At 37.7% G+C, this 22,519-nt stretch overlaps 3 protein-coding genes across 3 annotated transcripts; 1 reads left to right on the plus strand and 2 right to left on the minus strand.

Moving 5' to 3' along the window:
• Window positions 1-4,337: 4,337 nt before the first annotated feature.
• LOC103707088 (inactive protein RESTRICTED TEV MOVEMENT 2) lies at window positions 4,338-5,174 on the minus strand. Its single transcript, XM_008791452.2, has 2 exons — window positions 5,020-5,174; window positions 4,338-4,723 (listed from the first exon to the last, which is right to left on the minus strand). Exons 1-2 carry the CDS (start codon window positions 5,114-5,116, stop codon window positions 4,449-4,451), a joined length of 372 nt encoding a protein of 123 aa, XP_008789674.2. The 5' UTR covers window positions 5,117-5,174; the 3' UTR covers window positions 4,338-4,448.
• Window positions 5,175-7,882: 2,708 nt separating this feature from the next.
• Window positions 7,883-11,066, plus strand: LOC120111764 (F-box/kelch-repeat protein At1g55270-like). The gene is made up of 2 exons (XM_039129656.1): window positions 7,883-7,934; window positions 10,196-11,066. Exons 1-2 carry the CDS (start codon window positions 7,883-7,885, stop codon window positions 10,990-10,992), a joined length of 849 nt encoding a protein of 282 aa, XP_038985584.1. The 3' UTR covers window positions 10,993-11,066.
• A 6,408-nt stretch (window positions 11,067-17,474) lies between these two features.
• LOC103700126 lies at window positions 17,475-20,132 on the minus strand. Its single transcript, XM_039129557.1, has 5 exons — window positions 19,982-20,132; window positions 19,371-19,685; window positions 18,760-19,074; window positions 18,149-18,463; window positions 17,475-17,852 (listed from the first exon to the last, which is right to left on the minus strand). The coding sequence occupies exons 1-5, from the start codon at window positions 20,085-20,087 to the stop codon at window positions 17,578-17,580; spliced, it is 1,326 nt and encodes a 441-aa protein (XP_038985485.1). The 5' UTR covers window positions 20,088-20,132; the 3' UTR covers window positions 17,475-17,577.
• Window positions 20,133-22,519: the final 2,387 nt, after the last annotated feature.

The following is a 22,519-nucleotide window of genomic DNA, read 5'->3' on the forward strand; positions in this document are numbered from 1 at the left end:
TGAGATTCAACATTTACAATCAATTAGACACTAAGATTCCTGAGATTCACTAGTAGCTGCAGCTTGGACTCCCTCCACCTTGCTTTCTTCTACCTTGATCTCTTCCTTCAACATCTACTTTGGTGACAACGAAGTTCAACAATCAATTACAGAAATCTATTAATTACCACATAACCAACTACTATTAACTACACAAAATAGACAATAAACAATATTGCTCTCATTGAAATATTTTAACAACTAACAAAGCAAATTAGAGGTCCCCCACATGCAATTATTGTGACTATATCATGCTGTAAAAAATCCTACATATAGAGACCACCAAAAATTACTGCACATATACAGTATAACTTAACCTAATTATGACTTGCAAGGTATTGGATGCTTAATTGAACAAGTCATCAAACTAAATCATTATGCTACATAAGATTACCTTAGCCTTGTATCGTACCCCAAATCCAATAGAAGCTCACAAATCAATCTCTATGAAGTCAATCTCAAGCCTCCCATTGCAGATCCTGAGAGTTAGAGTCAATTTCTTGCTATCTATACTTTCCAGAATTGTTCCCATCAAGATTCATCGATACCAAGATATATAAAGGATCAACACATAGTAGAACTATATAAACTACATATCAGATCACTTGCTGCAGCATATTTCCAATGCTGCCCAAAAATTACTATCAAGTAAACTCACTTGATGCCTTTGTATATCTAAGAGCATAAAAAATCATAAAAAAAATATTTAAAAAGAAAAAGGAAGAATTTGCAACAAAATGGGGTACTGGATAAGGCTTCTGTCACAACAAATTGCAATGTTAAATGGCACACCAAGAAGCCACCAAGGTGGTAGTCTAGTGGTACTGGGCGTATTTTCTATCCTCACGGTTTCAAGTTCGAGTCGCTGCGGCGTCGATTAGAATGTGGCTTCGGCCACTGCTTAGATATGGGGCCTAGGAACGCTTATTAGACCTCTAGTAGCTTTGGTGGTGCCAGGTGTGACGTACTCACACGTGGGATTCGAGCTGGAGCCCAGAGAGGTAGTCGTACCGGGTGCACGGGTGGAGAGGGTATGAGTAAAACCAGTCGGGGTGCCCAATACACGGCTATTTCTGTCCGCATCGAGCACTCTCCTGGTGGGGTGGGGGCCCAGTGAGAGCTGCTACGTGGGGGTGGGTTTGTCCTTTTCTTTCGTCTTTTTTTTTTTTTCTAAGAAAAAAAAAAAGAAAAAAAAGAGGAGAAGAAGAAGAAGAAGGAGGAGGAGGAGAAAGAAGGCACACCAAGACCCATGTCTGCAGCCGTGGGTACATTTGGCATGATAGCTTGCCATTCTCAACGCACAACAAACTGGGGAGAAACGCCAACTTTTATATATTGAAATAGAAAGAGGAGCATGCACTAGAATAGTACGATTGAGATCTAAATAATAAAAAATAAATAAACATAAATTAACAATAGATGAGACTACTGATTAATGCTAATGGTGAAATCTTAATGTTCATAATGTGTTGAATGGGCATTTTAATGCAGTTGGCAGCAGATAAGGATGCTCGGATCAGAGGATTGAAAGACAATATGGATGCTTTTCGGCAAATGGAACCCTATCCCCAACTTTGACTGCCATTTAACTGTAAATTCTTGCCCAAGTTCCCATTATCAATTTGTCCATTATATACAATATATATACACCTCCTACATGAGCCAAGAAAAACCTTGTTGCATGACAAACGCCTGCAATGACGATGGCATCATAAGCAACTATTTCTGGATTAATTGTTCATACAAACATAAAAAAAGTTTGGAAAGTCTCGCCTTAGCAACTGATTTTCGCAAACAAAAAACATAATATCATTCATCTCTTTCACTTTACCAAAGTAACAACTATCAAGTTACTGATTCACTTTTAAGTGCTTGATCAAATAACCTTGGACCAACTTGTTACCCAACCAAGAACTTTTAGCACTCGTTTGGGTTACGGAAATTTTTTTTTCTCACTGGAATATTTTTTTTTAAGAAGACGATTTCTAGGAATATGATGCTTAGGAAAATAGTTTTAGCATATTTGGTCGATCATGAAAAAGTGGTATATCTCAGAGTAGCTTATGTTTAGTTGAGAATCTACTTTTCTGCAAAGTTGTATAAAATACATATTATACCATTAATAAAGGAAAAGACTTTACCTATAGATTTTGATGACTTAAGGGTAATTTAGAAAAAAAAAAAGGTGGATCCCAATTTTCAACCGTGTGAAAGTAGTTTTTCCATGTCTCTCATGGGTTTTTCTTTACTATGAAATATCGTAATCTTAGTCCTATGAAAATGCTACTTTCCCATTTCAAAGAATTTCAACCTCTTATGTACCTTATTCAAATCTAAATCAAAATTTCTAAATAACAATAGAAATAATACAAAATAGGCGACGTATAAAGAAAGCTAGCAAACACTCAAGATTCTTGAAAAAAAGAGAGGAGAAAATCAAAACGTTAATTCTAAACCAAAGAATTTGACATTTGCAGTAACTCTTTTAAACCCGAACCATAAGCTGAGGTAAAGAATAGAAGATCCAAAATTGAATAACAGAGCTGTCTATCTTGATCTGGTTTTGGAATTGCAAATAAGAGGGGGAGATTCCATTTTAAATTGGTCAAACAAGGCTTCAACGAGCTTTAGGTTATTCGGGTTTGGTTTGATGAGCTCATTTTAAGTGCAGCTATAACTATTGAAGCTTGCCTTATAATCCATGTCTCTTATCTGTTCATGAACCTGCCGTGATAGTCTATAGTTTTTGTAATTAGCTAACATTTGTGTTTGATTTGTTTATAATATAAGCTATGCTTAAATTGATCTTATTATGGATTATGTTTGATCGACTTTGCTACCACATAATTTCTTGTATTTTTGTTGAACTAAGGTATAACACCACATGATTGTTTTGAATGCTTAGTTTAACTATGTTAAGGACATGGCAATAGGGGCTAATACGTTGGCAATTGATTAGTCCTGCAGAATTTATGTGACAAAAGGAATGGATTACCATAAAAGTGGCAAAACACAAGGACCCTGCCAAGAGCGGTTAAATGTTGGCATATGTTTTATCATGAAGGGTTGTAACGCAAGGAGATGCATGGATTTGGTTTTGAATGAATGAAATTGATATGCTTACTTTCTGCAAATTATTCTTTTTTAATTATTTAATTTGTCTAGTTAAAGTGTTCATTGCTTACTGGGCTATGTAGATCATTATTCTATATCTTATTCTCTTTATAGATCTTGAGAACAAAGCTAGCATAAGGATATCTTTTGAGAGAGTGATTAGAAGTAGAACTTTGGTCTTTTTATTTTAGATTAAGATTTTACCTAGGTTTGATGTAAGATCTTTTGAATATCATTGGATTTTGTAAGATATTAAACTTTGGATTTTAGTTATTTAAATTTTGGATTTACCTATTGATTATTTTTTTCGTTGCTTGCTTTATGATATTATATTGAGATGCTTTGCATGCTTGTGGAGACAGTTTTCTATAAGTATGTACCGCGGTTGTTGCACTCCAGCTCATGATCTTAGGTCGAGGGTGTGACATACATTATCAACACTTTTTGGGCATATTTCCTAGGGCCAATAAGAGCAAGTTTGTTATGAGTGGGTGTCTTTTGCATGCAAAAGATGAAATATCCTTTCCTTCATAAATTTTAATTCCCACCGAGTGAATGTTTATGTTCTGATTTATATGGATTTACTGAGTAACTTGAAATTTAAAACATTTACTTCGAAAGAAGTGCTTGGAAAGTGTTGCGCTAGAAGCAATATGCCTTTTCAATAACATATTTACTTCTTATACAGGATTATAAATTTGATATTTACTTCAAAAGGTCTATGTTAAGTTAAGGGCTAAAAGGTTTCCCCAACTTGGTGCACTCTGGCTGAGTGCCCTTCTTGCATCATCTGGTTTGGGACTGCTTCGCAGCTGCAATCCATTGGATAATTATGCAATTAACGAAATTAATTTACAGAATTTTTTTTGACAAGGCAAGAATAGTGAAGGATGTAGCTTCGCTATGCTTACTCCCTTGCACAATTATGGAAGAATCACTTGAGAGGGAGTCTTGACAAGATTATGCTTATCATCTCATAGATAGATATATAGATGCTGTTCCTTATCATCTTATCTTGACAAATATCATATTTATCAATTTACTGGTGATTGGACACCACCATATCGTCTTATCTTAAGGAAATGACTATTTTATGTAGTATCCTCAGTGCCATCCCTTCTCTATTTATGTTTTTAGGATTATCTCCCCTTGTGCACAAAATTTCTATAGAATACAAGAGGCCATTTCAAATAGAAAGAATGGTAACAATTCCTTACCTTATTTTCTTTTTTACATATGCTATACATTTGATGAATCACAATTGCCTCCAATTTCCCAAGGGAAATATGCAAAGGTTAGTTTTTAGAGGTCACGGACAACACCATCACAATCAAGACCACAACGGCCACAATTACATTAACCAGGAGCTGCTTTGGCTCGGAGGTCTTCGGTAATATTTTCACATGGAGATGCCCATTCTCAAACCTAGCTTGGAACTCGTTGCTTTCCTTTGGGACTTGGAAGACATTGTCAAATCGACTCCATCGCTTGTCTCCAAGAGGGCGCTCCCCACTAACACTCAGTTTTCCAGAGTAATCTAATTCAACCCTGACTTGCTCTTTGTTAAATTCTGCAGGTAAACAAGGAAGATGCATTACAAAATATTCATAATCCTATAATTAATGCAAAAAGGTTATTTTAAACTATATATTAGGCATGACATATTCAAATTCCATGAGGATTTCTACTTTAAATTTGCAATATTTATATTAGAAACCTTACCACTATATGTACAAAGTAACTAGTTCATCAAAGCTTAATATATTAGTTCAACCTTATGTGAGAAAATTTATTATAAATCCACAACTTTCTAACTGCATTGAAGGACCTACAATGATGATTGAGTAGAAGAGAAAGAAGGCGTGCCTGGGAGATCGATGACGAGTGTATCGGTTCCTTCCTCTCGAACCCATTTGTATGAAGGGGCGAAATCTTTATACACACGCCGACCTCCTATTTCCATGAGAGCCTCCTTTGCTTTGTTTCCCTCTTAGAACTTATGATGTTTTTGAATGAATGAAGATGGAGGCCATGCATGGGTTCTATATATAACTACTTGAGGAAAGGATTTTCTTTGTGTTGTGCTAATCAATGTTGAATTATTCCTTCATGTGTTTTCTTAGGGTTTAGTTTGTTAGAAGGTAGGGTTATTCCTTTTTTGATTGGGTTTCTGTGGAGATCACCTCAGAGCATGGGTAAAGGTGGATGTTCCTTGTTTGCTTTGCACTCTTATGTTCCAAAGAATTTATGGGGGGGATTTTTTATGTGTTGTGCTAATCAATGTCGAATTATTCCTTCATGTGTTTTCTTAGGGTTTAGTTTGTTTGAAGGCAGGGTTATTCTTTTTTTGATTGAGCTTCCATGGAGATCGCCCCATAGCATGGGTAAAGGTGGATGTTCCATGTTTGCTTAGCACTCTTCTGTTCCAAAGGATTTGTTGTGTTTTAAGTAAAATACTATGATAGCTTTGTGACACCCCCAACTCGAGATATTGAGCTGGAGTTGCGTCAATTGCCGCATACTCGTAGGAAACTCTTCCTACAAATATGCAAAGCAACTCAACATGATATCATAAATAAACAGCAGAATAAATTTAAATAATTATCATTCAAACTTTAATTTAAATAACTAATTCAAAATTAAATATCTCAGAAAACTAATAATATTCTAAAGTCTAGCATTAACTTTAATAAAAACTTGGTCTAAATGAAAATGTTAAAATTCTGTCTCTAGTCACTTGTCATATTAACTCTATTTGTTAATATTTCCATATTATTAAAGATAAGTTTGAATTTAAAGTTTAAAATGCGGTGATCGTACCAACTGTATCGCTGTTGTTTGGGCAATGAAATAGGTGCAAGATTGGAGACATACACTGAAATGTTCTCATCTTCATCTATGTGCTAATGCAATCTATGCTTGCATCTACCTCAAAATCAGAAACTACTTTACTTAATCATTTACATCATCAACTCTTTTTGGGAAGTGTAATCATATTTCTGGTTCCAGTAACAGCAAATTTTGTTATCAGGGGGTCTCTTTTGCATTCAGCAGATGAAATTCTTCGAGCAATCTTAGCTCTTTAGGTCATTATTAACTGAAAAAAAAAGAGGCTACAACATTTGCTAAGGCCATAAAGGAATATAGATGCAGCATAACACCCAGAAGAAATTTGAAGTACAAAGGGCCCCATAAGAAGAAAATTTTTAGATACACCATTGTATGTCATTTAGCAGAAAATAAAGGAATATAGATCCATCATGACACTCAGGAAATCCTTAAATTCTTGTCTATCTATATTTCTCACCCATGGCAGCTGTGCGTAGCAGCATGCATATGATTAGTAATCACACAACCATGTTGAAAGACCTGTTCTTAGCCTGTTTGCACGGCTTCCACCACATCCTCTATCTAGGAAGAGGTGTTCGAGGTGGCACTATTTTTTTTTTTTTTTGATGCATTTGATCAAACACTTGCAGCCCCTTTCTGACGCAACCCGAGGTCACTGTTCCCCATGGCATTCCAAGCCCAGGATTCAGTTGTGGAGTAATTGGGTGCAGGATTGATCTCGGAATGCAAAATCTATCCATCTCATGTTCTCTCTTACGTTATGCCCATCTGATAGGTCCGTTCTTTCTTTTTTGGTACATCGGCGACTCATACACAACGAGTGTAGAAGCAGCCCATAAAATCAGAAAAAAAGAAAATAGTGCAAAGGACAGACACATGGTTCTTCGAATAAATTCTCCGGAATGATTAGCCGCATAGGATGCCACCCAATCTGCAGCACTGTTCGCCTTCTTATAGACATGTGTAGCCGATGGCAGATCCATTCATTAGATTTAGGCGTTCAAATCTTTCACAAACTCTTCGTAGATTAGGGAGGACTGCTCTCTAGTCTCCTCTGATGATTATTAGGGATTTGGAAATAAAGAGAATTTTGAGAAAAAAATTATTAGAAGCCCCAAAAATCCATTTAGGGTCCGATGTTATGCTGGGCTCGATTTATTTGACCGGCCTAGTATGCATAGTCCAGCCCCAAAAATCCATCTCGCTCAAAAATCAGCCACAACTTGAGGGGTCGACTCGAGTTTGCTTGGGATCGACTCATGATTCACTAGGGTCGACTCGTGAAAGGGCTAGTTTTCATTGCTATTTATATTATATTTGAGCCATTCTAGGGTCGACCCTATCTATATTCTGTCTGAGGTCATTTTAGGGTTGACTCGATTTCTTTAGTTGTGGACTCATGATTTTTAGGGGACGACTATTTATCTTTAAGGGCTAACCCATGGAAGTGTTACTTTTTGCTACGCCTTGCATTTCGCCTGTAGTCATTATGAGGTCAACTCATCTATCTTTAGGGTCAACTTGAGTTTGCTTGGGGCCAACTTGTAATTCGCTAATTCTGTTTGCATCCATTCTAGGGTCAAAACAACTTCTTCAAAAGTTTTTTTTTTTTTTTTTTTGAAGAAAAACAATTGTTAGGAACTCCAGCACGTGTAGGGGGCGGACTTGGCATGCGTGTGCATCGCACGTGCTGAGAAAGGCAGACCCCCATTCGGAAGTAGCCTCTCTTTTTGACTCCGAGTAGGAGTCCAACGAATCGAGGAACTCTGCTATTCAAACCAGTCCCCCGGCATCCTTCGATGCATCTTCAGCCTCCACCGATGATCTCTGGCCTCCAAGAGTCGATCGAGATGGTTTTCTTCTTCCTTTCTCTCCCCAAATGCTGGCCGCGATCGTCGCTGTGGCTGCGGCAAATACTCGTCGGAGGCCAGGTAAGAAGCCACTGATCCCATCTATTATTCTTCCCTTGGTCTTCCCCTTCTTGATTGAGCATCCACATGCCCAAATTCTGCCAAGAAATCGCCGTAAAATGATCCGAAACCTTTCCCCTATTTCGGCTTCTTTTCTTTATATTTACTTTTTTTTTTTTTAACCGTCGCTCGTCGCCGACGTTGCTATCGTCACAATCCTCGCCGAGGCCTTTTTCCGGTCGGTCGCATCTGTACATGGCCATGGCCGAATTCCAGCCGCCGACGAGTAGACTGGAGCTTGGATTCAAATGGGCCAAACCACCTGTTTCAACCCTTGTTTTTGCTTCCTTTTCAACCGCTGTCGCTTGCTTTTTGTCACCCACCATCGCTGCAAGCTATTCCATGGCTGCCTTCCTCTCTTCCTCTATTTTGCGCGAGAAAAAAAAAAAAAAGTGCAAATGGGTTAACCTCGACCCGGCCCGGTTCTTTGATTGGATCCTAATATACAAGGGTGCAAATAGGTTGGCTCTGTGTCATGAGTAACTCCGACCCAACTCGGTTCTTTGATCAGATTCTAATATTGGATCCAAATCTAAACTAATAGAAAATTGAGTTGGGTTACGGCCAAAATTTTTAACCTAACAGATCATTCGGATCATGTCGAATCCATGTATAAACCAACCCCAACCTAAAAAATTTGAGTCCAGAGCTGGTCTGAGTTGGTTTGGATTGGGCCGGATACTTGTACTTCCCATTAGTCGAGCTACTACAACAAACATATGGACAATATTTTGATAATGAATAAAGAAATACAAATGTCAAAATATTATGCGTTCGAAACACCTAGTGAAAGGAGCAATGCTTAAGCTCCCAATCACTTTATAATTATCAAACTTCTCTTTTTTAAAAAAGGTCACACTGCTTATGTCTTTACATACTGTTGACTAGATGATCCAATTCATTAGATAATAAACTAAATTCATGACTGGTTCTACAATTGAGATTCAACATTCCCAATCAATTAGACAATAGGATTCCTGAGATTCACTAGTAGCTGCAGCTTGGACTCCCTCCACCTTGCTTTCTTCTACCTTGATCTCTTCCTTCAACATCTACTTTGGTGACAATGAAGTTCAACAATCAATTACAGAAATCTATTAATTACCGCATAGCTAACTACTATTGATGGGGGGCAAAATGGATCGTCCAGCCTACATCAAAAGGGCCACCCAATTTCGGCTCAACAGACGCCAATGCCGACCGGACGTGTCCTCGGTCCGGCCCAGAACCAGCCCGACCTCGGACTCTACCGAAAGCTCCTTCAACCTCGGATATTCGCCGACACGCCCCGGCCAAGATCGGGGCGCCCTCCTGTATTTGTCGACTCGCCCGACCAAGGTTGGGCGCCCTCTTCAGTAATACGCCTCGACCCTCGGGCTCGGGGCACTCCACCAAGCACACCTTCGACCCCGGAATGCTAGACTGGCCTCAGCGCCCGTCTAGCAGGGTATGACCCGTTCTCATCATGAGTAGAAATGCCCGATCGATGCAGCCTCAATAAGCTCGGCCTCGCCAACGATTGCACCCATGTGTGTACCTACGCCGTTTTCGAGAATGAACTCCGCCGCGCGCCATAAGCGAGCTCAAGCTGCACGCCATTCCTACTTATGATGAGAACGGGTCATACCCTGCTACGGCTGTCAACGTCTTGCCATTTCCAAGAATGGACTCCACCGCGCGCTACAAGCAAGCTCAAGCTGCGCCACTCCCTCTCATGATGGGAACGGGCCATACCTCCGCCACCTAAGCGCTCCTATCAGGACTATAAAGAACCCCAACAGGTAATGCCTAAGAAACTTTCGGTTGGATTTTCTAAACTCCACTCTAACTTGAGCGTCGGAGGATCCTCACCGGAAACACCGGTGAGGCTTTATGCAGGTACACCGTCGGTCACAAGAGGTGGCTCTCCCGGTCTTCCTCCGCACTTCGGTAGCTCCTCCAACTCCTCCGACGTGGTCACCCTCGAGCCAGATTTGAACCACAACAACTATTAACCACACAAAATCGACAATAAACAATATTGCTCTCAAAACAAATTAGAATATAAAAACAATTTTAAACCTATCTTTATGTTACAGACATTGCTCACGCAAGTCTTAAATCACAACTTAGAGGCTCAAAAGTCAAAACAGAAAAAAAAATCTAGGCCTGACTAAAGAGATGAGGAAACCAAGCATTGCGAACATGGCCAGCAGCCAATTCTTGATCTCCTTCACTTTAAGAAACGCTGCTTGGTCAGGATCATTGGCTAACCCATGTTGCGACAGCGTGCCTGATCCGCGTCCCACGAGCCGAGCACCGCAAGTTAAGGCTAGTCTGCAAGAGGTGGTACCGTCTTTTGGCTGGCAACTATTTCTACTCCCTCCGCAAGAGCCTTGGAATCGCAGAGGAATGGGTCTATGTCATCAAAAGAGATCGGGATGGTCGGATCTCATGGGATGCCTTCGATCCTGTATACCATCTCTGGCATCCTCTGCCACCCATTCCAGGAGAGTACTCTGGAGCCCTTGGATTTGGGTGTGCCGTCTTAAGCGGCTGCCATCTATACTTGTTCGGGGGTAAGGATCCGCAGAAGGGGTCCATGAGACGGGTCATCTTCTACAGCGCCAGAACCAACAAATGGCACCGGGCTCCTGACATGCTGCGGCGGCGGCACTTCTTCGGCTCCTGTGTGATGAACAACTGCTTGTATGTGGCCGGCGGGGAGAGCGAAGGCTTCCATTACTCTCTCAGATCGGCGGAGGTCTACGATCCGAACAAGAACCGCTGGGCCTTCATAGCGGACATGAGCACCGCAATGGTCCCGTTCATCGGCGTTGTCTACGAGGGGAAGTGGTTCCTCAAAGGGCTTGGCTCGCAGCGACAGGTCCTCAGCGAGGTGTATGTTCCAGAAGCTGACGGCTGGTACCCAGCGTTCGACGGCATGGTAACTGGATGGAGGAACCCAGGTGTTTGCTTGAATGGAAGCTGGTGCCATTCAACATGGGTTAAAAGTAGCATGTGGCTTATATTTGGTTGAGAATTTACTTTTCTAGAAATGTTGTATGAAATATCTATTATATTATTAATAAAAAGAAAGATTTTATCTATAAATTTTGATAGCTTAAAGATACTTTTTTTTTGAAAAAAAGGGACTCCAATTTTCAATTGGTGTGAAAGTAGCTTTCTCATATCTCTCATGGGTTTTTCTTCTCCATGAAACATAGTAATCTTATTCCTATGGGAACGCTACTTTTTCATTTCTCTTCTTTGAAAATTCCAACAAATAAGAGGTAGTTATTTATTTTTTCATCGACCACATTTTTTCTTCTTTTTCTACAAACCAAATGAGTCTTTAAGATAAAGTTACAAAAGAAAATAGCTTTATATCAAAATTCAAAACAACCTTCAACAAATGAAAATAATAAATCAGTCCCTAAATTAGCATATAAAAATAAGGTCCATATATCTAGATGATCAAAACAATCATCGAGCATATATTGCAAATCATCAAAGTTCCAAAATTTGCAGTCTCACCATGACCTTGATTGGACTTGATAGAAAATAGCAGGAAAAAAATATCCCTTTTTCACTTAGATATATAGTTAATATGCATAAAAATTACAATATTCTTAACAATGTAAATACAATAATAAAGATGATTATTACTAGCACAAGCTAATCATTAGTATTAATAACAATAGTTGTTTCGTAATCTTCAACCTTGTATTTGTATGAGGAGATGGGCTATCTACATATGAAAAAATTACAAAATTAAAAATTATAAAGTTTTAATGCATTAGTATATAATAAAGTTTATAAATATTCTAGAAATTGAACCTACAAGATAAGACAATATGACTTGAAGCCAATCGTATGTGTATATCAATGCCTCAACCATATCCGAGGATAGGCTACTACAAAAATCATTTAAAATTCTACTAGCAGTGTTGTAAGTAGACTCAAATGCAAAGGTAGAGATAGGAATTACTAAGATATCATGAATCATCCCAGACAATATTGGATATTTTGATTCATTGAGTCTTTAATAGTCTAGAATATCAAAATTTTGATCTCCTAGTGGATGAACCTACTAAAAAAAAGCATCGCAAGTCATTTTTATTAACAATATTGACTTATATTTTAATGCAGACATTCAAATTAGATATCATATAAAATACTTTGTCTTCCAAATAAGTCTCTAATTCAAACTTGGATGGTTGAGGAATTTCTTTTAGGAAAAATCTTGCATAAAAATACTCTCATCTTGTCTACCTTGAGATATAGACACTGTCACGCCCCCGCTTCTGCGGAGCACGGGCCACATGAGGGGGGACCGCGGGGCTCCTCTGCCAGATATTGTCCGGTTCCGGGGCTTCACGCAAGCGTCCTTCACCCCTCCCCGATTTTATTTTCCACCCAAAACGCGTCTGCAGGATTAGGAGACACCCGCCTCATATGCCCAGGCTCTGGAACGAGTCTTTCCGATGTGGGACTATTGGGCCTCACGTGCCTCGCAGAGGCGGGGGCGTGACAGACACCATCTCCTTCACTTGAACATGAGAGCCATATGCACCATATAAAATTGTATAATCATCAAAAAGATTTTAAAGAACATCAAGCATTTTTTTGATCTCAAATGAAGCACGATCACCATACAATAGATTTTACGAAAGCAATTCTTTCATCTTAGTCTTGGATCAAGAACAACCCCTACGACAAGAATGTAAAAGCATTCCATTAAATTTTTCTTGCATCTTTAAGGCCATCATTATTATAATTGCATTTGAACTTCTAGATTCTTGAATCAAGACCATCTGTATTCTCTAAATTTCATAGAAATACAAATTATCGGTTGGATTTTTTGTTTGTGAAAAAAAATAGTTATATGATGTAAAACCTTTAAAAAGTTACAAATAAACCACTCACGATCTACTAAAAGGAGATGGAGGAAAGCGATGTGGAGGAAAAAGACAGGAGAGAAAAGGAAAGGTATATGCGCCATCCCCGATAGTGCATTTAGACAATGTTCTTCAATTTTGGTGCATTTTCAAAATTGGGATCTTGGGCCTCAAGTTGCACAAACACATCCTTGAATTGTATAGCATTATCTAACATAAGATACATAGAATTCCAACAAGTAGGTAAATCTATGCATTTCCTTTTCTTACCATTCATCTTTAATTGTTTGACAATTTCCATTGATGTTTTCAACTTTGTTTGAGATGATTTATATATTTAACAGCCTCGTGGATCCTATCAATAGCATCCTCCACTTTCTTTAACCCATCCTTCACAATCAAATTAAGAATATGTGCACAATAGCGCATATGAAGAAATCTACCATCCAAAAGTAAATCTCTTCTAAATCATCTTTAAAGTTGCATAGCCTCAATTGTGTTTGCTGACAAATTGTCAAAGGTGATTGAACCCAACATTCTCTCAATATTCCAGCATAAAATGTAGCTAGCTATACAATCACTAATGACTATGCTGGTATGTGGTGAAAGAAGCATCTTAAACTTCATAACATACTTTTTAAGTTTTCAATTATTTGTGATATAGTATGCAGTGAGACATATGTATCCCGATGCATGATTTGATGTCCATATGTCAGATATTAAGCTGATTCTTCCATAGTTTGCCTTAAACAACTCATCAAGTCTTTTTTTTTCCTTTTTATATGCTTTAAAGCAGATGCTAATGTTGTCCTTAGAAACAATATGAAATTTAGGTCTAAGGTTCCTAACAAACATCTAAAAAGTTGGATGTTTAACTATTGTAAATGGCAACTCTTGTAGAATTACAATTCTTGCAAAGTCCTTATGGATTCTCTCTTGATCAAATGAATAGGGAACCAACTCATTCAATGCAACACCATCTTTTGAAGTTACATTATCTATTAGCTATTTTTGCCTCCTATCAAGACATTTTTTTTTTGACTTACAATTTTTTGTATATTTGTGAAGATGACTTGTCCTATTTTCAAAATCGGCTGAAAAAATACAATGGCAATAATTACATTTATCCTTGTCTTTTTGGTTTTCTGTCTCAATATAATGATTCTATATCTCCGACCTTCTTTTTTTGCTTGCTTTGGAGCAATCTGTATTATAAGGCTCTATAACTTGAGAACTACAACAATCATGTGCACTTGAAACTTCAACCATATTTTCATTGCAACCCATCATAGATACTAACCTATTTTGCCCAGAATTCAATAAAATGCAACTAACTATGATGGATACACAAAAAGAAACAAGTTAACAAGTAAGAGATCTTTAATACAAGGAAACCAAGTTCTCCAACTTTAAAACATACTAACCTAATTTCAAACACAGCCACTTTTATATAAAAACAGTTCATCAAAATGCAAATATGTAACTACATCATAAACATTTCAAGCTGGCAATATCTAATACACATCACTAAATCTTCGAATGCTCCGAAACATTAAAGATAAATTATTAGTTTGATGGTAAGAATCCTTTCAGCACATACACATACAAAATATCTGAATGAATGGTAAAGAGACTCAAGTCACCATACAAGCACGTAATCAGCAGAAGAATAATAACAAGTTATATCAATCCACCCTACAAGTACGTAAACAAATAAATAAAAGTAAAGTGGCATTGCCTTAAAGTTGCACAATCGTAGCAATAGTCAAATTCTCTAATTCACTTTTAATTCAAAGAATTTCAACCTCCTATGTATCTCATTCAAATCTAAATCAAAATTTCTAAATAACAGTAGAAATTATACAAAATTGGATGAAAAAAAAGAAAGCTAGCAAACACTCAAGATTCTTGAAAAAAAGGAGAAAATCAAAACTTTAATTCTAAACCAAAGAATTCGTCATTTGCAATAGCTCTTTTAAATCCAAACCATAAGCTGAGGTAAAGAATAGAAGATCCAAAAATGAATAACAGAGCTATCTATCTTGATCTGATTTTGGAATTGCAAATAAAAGGGGGTGACTCCATTTTAAACTGGTCAAACAAGGCTTAGCCGAGCTTTAGGTTATTCAGGTTTGGTTTGATGAGCTCAGTTTAAGTGCAGCTATAACTATTGAAGCTTGTCTTATAATCCATGTCTCTTAGCTGTTCATGAGCCTACCGTGATAGTCTATAGTTTTTGTAATTAGCTAACATTTGTGCTCAATTTGTTTATAATATAAGCTAAGCTTAAATTGATCTCGTTATGGATTATGCTTGATCAATTTTGCTACCGTAAAATGTGTTGGGTTATCCCTTCTATGTTGGAGGAGACTTAGCCCAACAAATGTGGGCTAAATTAATTAGTTTTAGCCTATTTGGTTGGACTATTTTTGGCCCAAAACGTGAGGCCCATTAGGGCAACCTTTTATGTTGAGAATGCAGGGTATGTGAGCCGTCTTCCACGAATTAAAAATAGAGGGAGACAGGGGAGAAGATGCAGAATTGATATTCAGCGCGCAGTCTTGATCAAACGACGATCGGGAGGTGATCCGTGGTCCGATCGAGCTGAAATTTGGACAGCAGGTTCGCAACACGTGGTTCTTCAATCTGTACGGTGTGATCGCCATTTGCAATCTTTTATCACAGTCAGATTTTTCAGAAACGTGGCTGCTGTTTATGTGAGATCTTCTCAATCTTTCTCTCTTATAATTGATGTTTGCCAAGAATATTGTTCTTGAGATTATGTGGTGATATATGCCTCTAGTTTTGGCTAGAGAGAACAGATTGTAAACCCATTATTTGTTGATAGTGGAAGTTTTTGGGTGGACTACGGTCCCGTGGTTTTTACTCTCCACATTGGGGAGGTTTTCCACGTAAAAATTTGGTGTTCCTTTTGTGTTTTATTTTTCTGATCAGCTAAGTATTTGTGAATGCCTTGATATATATATATTAGGTGGATTGGCTCTAGTTGTTTGTTTTCTAACAGGTTTACACAAGGTGGGAGAGTTGTTGATTCCGTTGTGCTTTAATTATCTTGTTTGTTGTTACCTCCCAATCCCAACAAAATGTCTTGTATTTTTGTTGAACTAAGATATAAAACCACATGATTGTTTTGAATGCTCAGCTTGACTATGTTAAGGACATGACAATAGGGGCTAATACGTTGGTACTTGATAAATCCTAAAGAATTTGTGTCAAAAGGTATGGCTTGCCACAAAAGTGGCACAACACAAGGACCTAGCCAAGGGCGGTTAAACGTTGGCATTTGTTTTATCACGAAGGATTGTAACTCAAGAAGATGCGTGGTATTACAATCCTGCCATAAGAACAATGTGGTCATAGCTCATGAGATAAATTTAATATTTTGAAAGAACTTAGATTAATTAATAAAAAATTATTTTTGAGAAAGATTGAAATTGACATGCTTAATATTTTGATAGTACTACATATATGAATTTAGTTCTGAACTAATGAATTTCATATGCTTGTTTTCTTCAAATTATTACTTTTTTAATTATCCGATTTGTCTAGTTATAATGTTCATTGCTTATTGGGTTATGTAGCTCATTATTTTATATCTTACTATTTTTATAGATCTTGAGAACTAAGCTAGCATGGGGATATCTTTCGAGAGAGTGATTAGAAGTAGAACTTTGGTCTCTTTATTTTAGATTAAGATTTTACCTAAGTTTGATGTAAGATCTTTTGAATATCATTGGATTTTGTAAGAGATTAAACTATGGATTTTTGTTATTTAAATTATGGATTTACCTATTGATTATTTATTTCGTTGCTTGTTTTATGATATTATGTTGAGATGCCCTGCATGATTATGGAGAGAGTTTTCTATGAATATGCGGCGGTTGTTGTCGAGGGTGTGACATACATCATCAACACCTTTTGGGCAGTATAATCATATTTTCCAGGGCCAACAAGAGCAATTTTGTTATGAGTGGGTGTCTTTTGCATGCAAAAGATGAAATATCCTTTTCTTCATAAATTTTAATTCCCACTGAGTGAATGTTTATGTTCCGATTTATATGGATTTAATGAGTACCTTGAAATTTAAAACATTTACTTCTAAAGAAGTGCTTGGAAAGCGTTGCGCTACAAGCAATATGCCCGTTTCATAACATATTTACTTCTTATACAGGATTATAAATTTGATATTTACTTCAAAAAGTCTATGTTAAGTTAAGGGCTAAAAGGTTTGGGACTGCTCCGCAGCTGCAATCCATTGGATAATTATGCAATTAACGAAATTAATTTACAGAATTTTTTTTGACAAGGCGAGAATGGTGAAGGATGTAGCTTCACTATTCTTACTCCCTTGCACAATTATGGAAGAATCACTTGAGAGGGAGTCTTAACAAGATTATGCTTATCATCTCATAGATAGATAGATGCTGTTCCTTATCATATTCATCAATTTACTGGTGATTGGACACCACCATATCGTCTTATCTTAAGGAAATGACTATTTTATGTAATATCCTCAATGCCATCCCTTCTCTATTTATGTTTTTAGGATTATCTCCCCTTGTGCACAAAATTTCTCTAGAATACAAGAGGCCATTTCAAATAGAAAGAATGGTAACGATTCCTTGCCTTATTCTCTTTTTACATATCCTATACAATTGATGAATCACAGCTGCCACCAATTTCCCAAGGGAAATATGCAAAGGCTAGTTCTTAGAGGTCACAAACAATGCCACCACAATCAAGACCACAACGGCCACAATTACATTAACTAGGAGCTGCTTTCGCTCGGTGGACTTTGGTAATATTTTCACATAGAGACGCCCATTTTCAAACCTAGCTTGGAACTCGTTGCTTTCCTTTGGGACTTGGAAGACATTGTCAAATCGACTCCATCGGTTGTCTCCAAGATGGCGCTCCCCACTAATACTCAGTTTTCCAGAGTAATCTAATTCAACCCTGACTTGCTCTTTGTTAAATTCTACAAGTAAACAGGGAAGATGCATTACAAAATATTCATAATCCTATGAACAATGCAAAAAGGTTATTTTAAACTATATATTAGGCATGACATATTCAAATTCCATGAGGATTTCTACTTTAAATTTGCAATATTTATATTAGAAACCTTACCACTATATGTACAAAGTAACTAGTTCATCAAAGCTTTTTATATTAGTTCAACCTTATGTGAGAAAATTTATTATAAATCTACAACTTTCTAACTGCATTGAAGGCCCTACAATGACGATTGAGTAGAAGAGAAAGAAGGCGTGCCTGGGAGATCGATGACGACTGTATCGGTTCCTTCCTCTCGAACCCATTTGGATGAAGGGGCAAAATCTTTATACACACGCCGACCAGTGGCATCTCCTGTTTCCATGAGAGCCTCCTTTCCCTCGGCGGACTTCAGAAATATTTTCACATGGAGACGCCCATTCTCAAACCTAGCTTGGAACTCGTTGCTTTCCTTTGGAACTTGGAAGACATTGTCAAATCGACTCCATCGGTTGTCTCCAAGAGGGCGCTCCCCACTAACATTCAGTTTTCCGGAGTAGTCTAATTCAACCCTGACTTGCTCTTTGTTAAATTCTACAAGTAAACAGGGAAGATGCATTACAAAATATTCATAATCCTATAATTAATGCAAAAAAGGTATTTTAAACTATATATTAGGCATGACATATTCAAATTCCACGAGGATTTCTACTTTAAATTTGCAATATTTATATTAGAAACCTTACCACTATATGTACAAAGTAACTAGTTCATCAAAGCTTTATATATTAGTTCAACCTTATGTGAGAAAATTTATTATAAATCTACAACTTTCCAACTGCATTGAAGGACCTACAATGACGATTGAGTAGAAGAGAAAGAAGGCGTGCCTGGGAGATTGATGACGAGTGTATCGGTTCCTTCCTCTCGAACCCATTTGGATGAAGGGGCGAAATCTTTATACACAAGCCGACTAATGGCAGCTCCTGTTTCCATGAGAGCCTCCTTTCGCTCGGTGGACTTGGGTAATATTTTCACATGGAGACGCCCATTCTCAAACCTAGCTTGGAACTCGTTGCTTTCCTTTGGGACTTGGAAGACATTGTCAAATCGAATCCATCGGTTGTCTCCAAGAGGGCGCTCCCCACTAACACTCAGTTTTCCGGAGTAGTCTAATTCAACCCTGACTTGCTCTTTGTTAAATTCTACAAGTAAACAGGGAAGATGCGTTACAAAATATTCATAATCCTATAATTAATGCAAAAAGGTTATTTTAAACTATATATTAGGCATGACATATTCAAATTCCACGAGGATTTCTAATTTAAATTTGCAATATTTATATTAGAAACATTACCAGTATATGTACAAAGTAACTAGTTCATCAAAGCTTTATATATTAGTTCAACCTTATGGGAGAAAATTTATTATAAATCTACAACTTTCCAACTGCATTGAAGGACCTACAATGACGATTGAGTAGAAGAGAAAGAAGGCGTGCCTGGGAGATCGATGATGAGTGTATCGGTTCCTTCCTCTCGAACCCATTTGGATGAAGGGGCGAAATCTTTATACACAAGCCGACTAGTGGCAACTCCTGTTTCGATGAGAGCCTCCTTTCGCTCGGCGGACTTCGGTAATATTTTCACATGGAGACGCCCATTCTCAAACCTAGCTTGGAACTCGTTGCTTTCCTTTGGGACTTGGAAGACATTGTCAAATCGACTCCATCGCTTGTCTCCAAGAGGGCGCTCCCCACTAACACTCAGTTTTCCGGAGTAGTCTAATTCAACCCTGACTTGCTCTTTGTTAAATTCTACAAGTAAACAGGGAAGATGCATTACAAAATATTCATAATCCTATAATTAATGCAAAAAGGTTATTTTAAACTATATATTGGGCATGACATATTTAAATTCCATGAGGATTTCTACTTTAAATTTGCAATATTTATATTAGAAACCTTACCACTATATGTACAAAGTAACTAGTTCATCAAAGCTTTATATATTAGTTCAACCTTATGTGAGAAAAATTATTATAAATCTACAACTTTCTAACTGCATTGAAGGACCTACAATGACGTTTGAGTAGAAGAGGAAGAAGGCGTGCCTGGGAGATCGATGACGAATGTATCGGTTCCTTCCTCTCGAACCCATTTGTATGAAGGGGCGAAATCTTTATACACACGCCGACCAGTGGCAGCTTCTGTTTCCATGAGAGCCTCCTTTGCTTTGTTTCCCTCTTAGAACTTCTGATGTTTTTGAGTGAATGAAGATGGAGGCCATGCATGGGTTCTATATATAACTACTTGAGGAAAGGATTTTCTTTGTGTTGTGCTAATCAATGTTGAATTATTCCTTCATGTGTTTTCTTAGGGTTTAGTTTGTTAGAAGGTAGGGTTATTCCTTTTTTGATTGGGTTTCCGTGGAGATCACCTCAGAGCATGGGTAAAGGTGGATGTTCCTTGTTTGCTTTGCATTCTTATGTTCCAAAGAATTTATGGGGGGGATTTTTTATGTGTTGTGCTAATCAATGTCAAATTATTCCTTCATGTGTTTTCTTAGGGTTTAGTTTGTTTGAAGGCAGGGTTATTCTTTTTCTGATTGAGCTTCCATGGAGATCGCCCCATAGCATGGGTAAAGGTGGATGTTCCATGTTTGTTTAGCACTCTTCTGTTCCAAAGGATTTGTCGTATTTTAAGTAAAACACTATGATTGTCACACCCCCAACTCGAGATATTGAGCTGGAGTTGCGTCAATTGTCGCATACTCGTAGGAAACTCTTCCTACAAATATGTAAAGCAACTCAACATGATATCATAAATAAACAGCAGAATAAATTTAAATAATTATCATTCAAACTTTAATTTAAATAACTAATTCAAAATTAAATATCTCGGAAAACTAATAATATTCTAAAGTCTAGCATTAACTTTAATAAAAACTTGGTCTAAATGAAAATGTTAAAATTCTGTCTCTAGTCACTTGTCATAGTAAGTCTATTTGTTAATATTTCCATATTATTAAAGATAAATTTGAATTTAAAGTTTAAAATGCGGTGATCGTACCAACTATATCGCTGTTGCTTGGGCAATGAAATAGGTGCAAGATTGGAGACATGCACTGAAATGTTCTCATCTTCATCTATGTGCTAATGGAATCTATGCTTGCATCTGCCTCGAAACCAGAAACTACTTAATCATTTACATCATCAACTCTTTTTGGGCAGTATAATCATATTTCTGGTTCCAGTAACAGCAAATTTTGTTATGAGGGGGTCTCTTTTGCATTCAGCAGATGAAATCCTTCTAGCAATCTTATCTCTTTAGGTCATTATTAACTGAAAACAAAAAGAGGCTACAACATTTGCTAAGGCCATAAAGGAATATAGATGCAGCATAACACTCAGAAGAAATTTGAAGTACAAACAAAGTGCCCCACAAGAAGAAAATTTTTAGATACACCATTGTATGTCATTTAGCAGAAAATAAAGGAATATAGATCCATCATGACACATTGACACTCAGGAAATCCTCAAATTCTTGTCTATCTATATTTCTCACCCATGGCAGCTGTGCGTAGCAGCATGTATATGATTAGTAATCACACAACCATGTTGAAAGACCTGTTCTTAGCCTGTTTGCACGGCTTCCACCACATCCTCTATCTAGGAGAGGTTTTCGAGGTGGCACTTTTTTTTTTTTTTTGATGCATTTGATCAAACACTTGCAGCCCCTTTCTGACGCAACCCGAGGTCACTGATCCCCATGGCATTCCAAGCCCAGGATTCAGTTGTGGATTAACCGGGTGCAGGATTGATCTCGGAATGCAAAATCCATCCATCTCATGGCCTCTCTTAGATTATGCCCCTCTGGTAGGTCCCTCTTTTTTTTTTTTTTGGTACACCAGAAGCTCATACACAACGGGTATGGAAGCAGCCCACAAAATCAAAAAAAAAAAAAAAAAAAATAGTGCAAAAGAGAAGGGACAGACACATGGTTCTCCTACATAAATTCTTCGGAGTGATAAGCCGTATAGGAGGCCACTCAGTCCGCAGCACTGTTCGCCTTCTTGTAGATATGTGTAGCCCGATAGGAGGTCCATTCATTAGATTTAGGCATTCTAATCTTTCACAAACTCTTTGCAGATTAGGAAGGACTGCTCTCTAGTCTCATCTGATGACTGTTGAGGATTTGGAATTTAGTGAACAAAGAGAATTTTGAAAAAAAAAATAGAAGCCCCAAAAATCAATTTAGGACCCGATGCTACGCTGGGTTCGGTCTATTTGACTGGCCTAGTATGCGTAGTCCAGCCCAAAAAATCCGTCTAGCTCAAAAATCAACCACGACTTGAGGGGTTGACTCGAGTTTGCTTGAGATCGACTCATGGTTCATTAGGATCGACTTCTGAAAGGATTAGTTTTCATTGCTATCCATATTTTATCTGGGCCATTTTAGGGTTGACTCGATTTCTTCAGGTGTGGACTCATAATTTTCAGGGGACGATTACTTTATCTTCAGGGGCTGACCTATGGATGTGTTAGTTTTTGTTGTGCCCTGCATTTCACCTGTAGTTATTATGAGGTTAACTCGTAAAATTGGTGGGCTCCGAGTAAGAGACCGACGATTCGAGGAACTCTGCTAGTTAG

This window comes from Phoenix dactylifera, chromosome 8 (genome assembly GCF_009389715.1).
Source record: "Phoenix dactylifera cultivar Barhee BC4 chromosome 8, palm_55x_up_171113_PBpolish2nd_filt_p, whole genome shotgun sequence".
Lineage (NCBI taxonomy): Eukaryota > Viridiplantae > Streptophyta > Magnoliopsida > Arecales > Arecaceae > Phoenix > Phoenix dactylifera.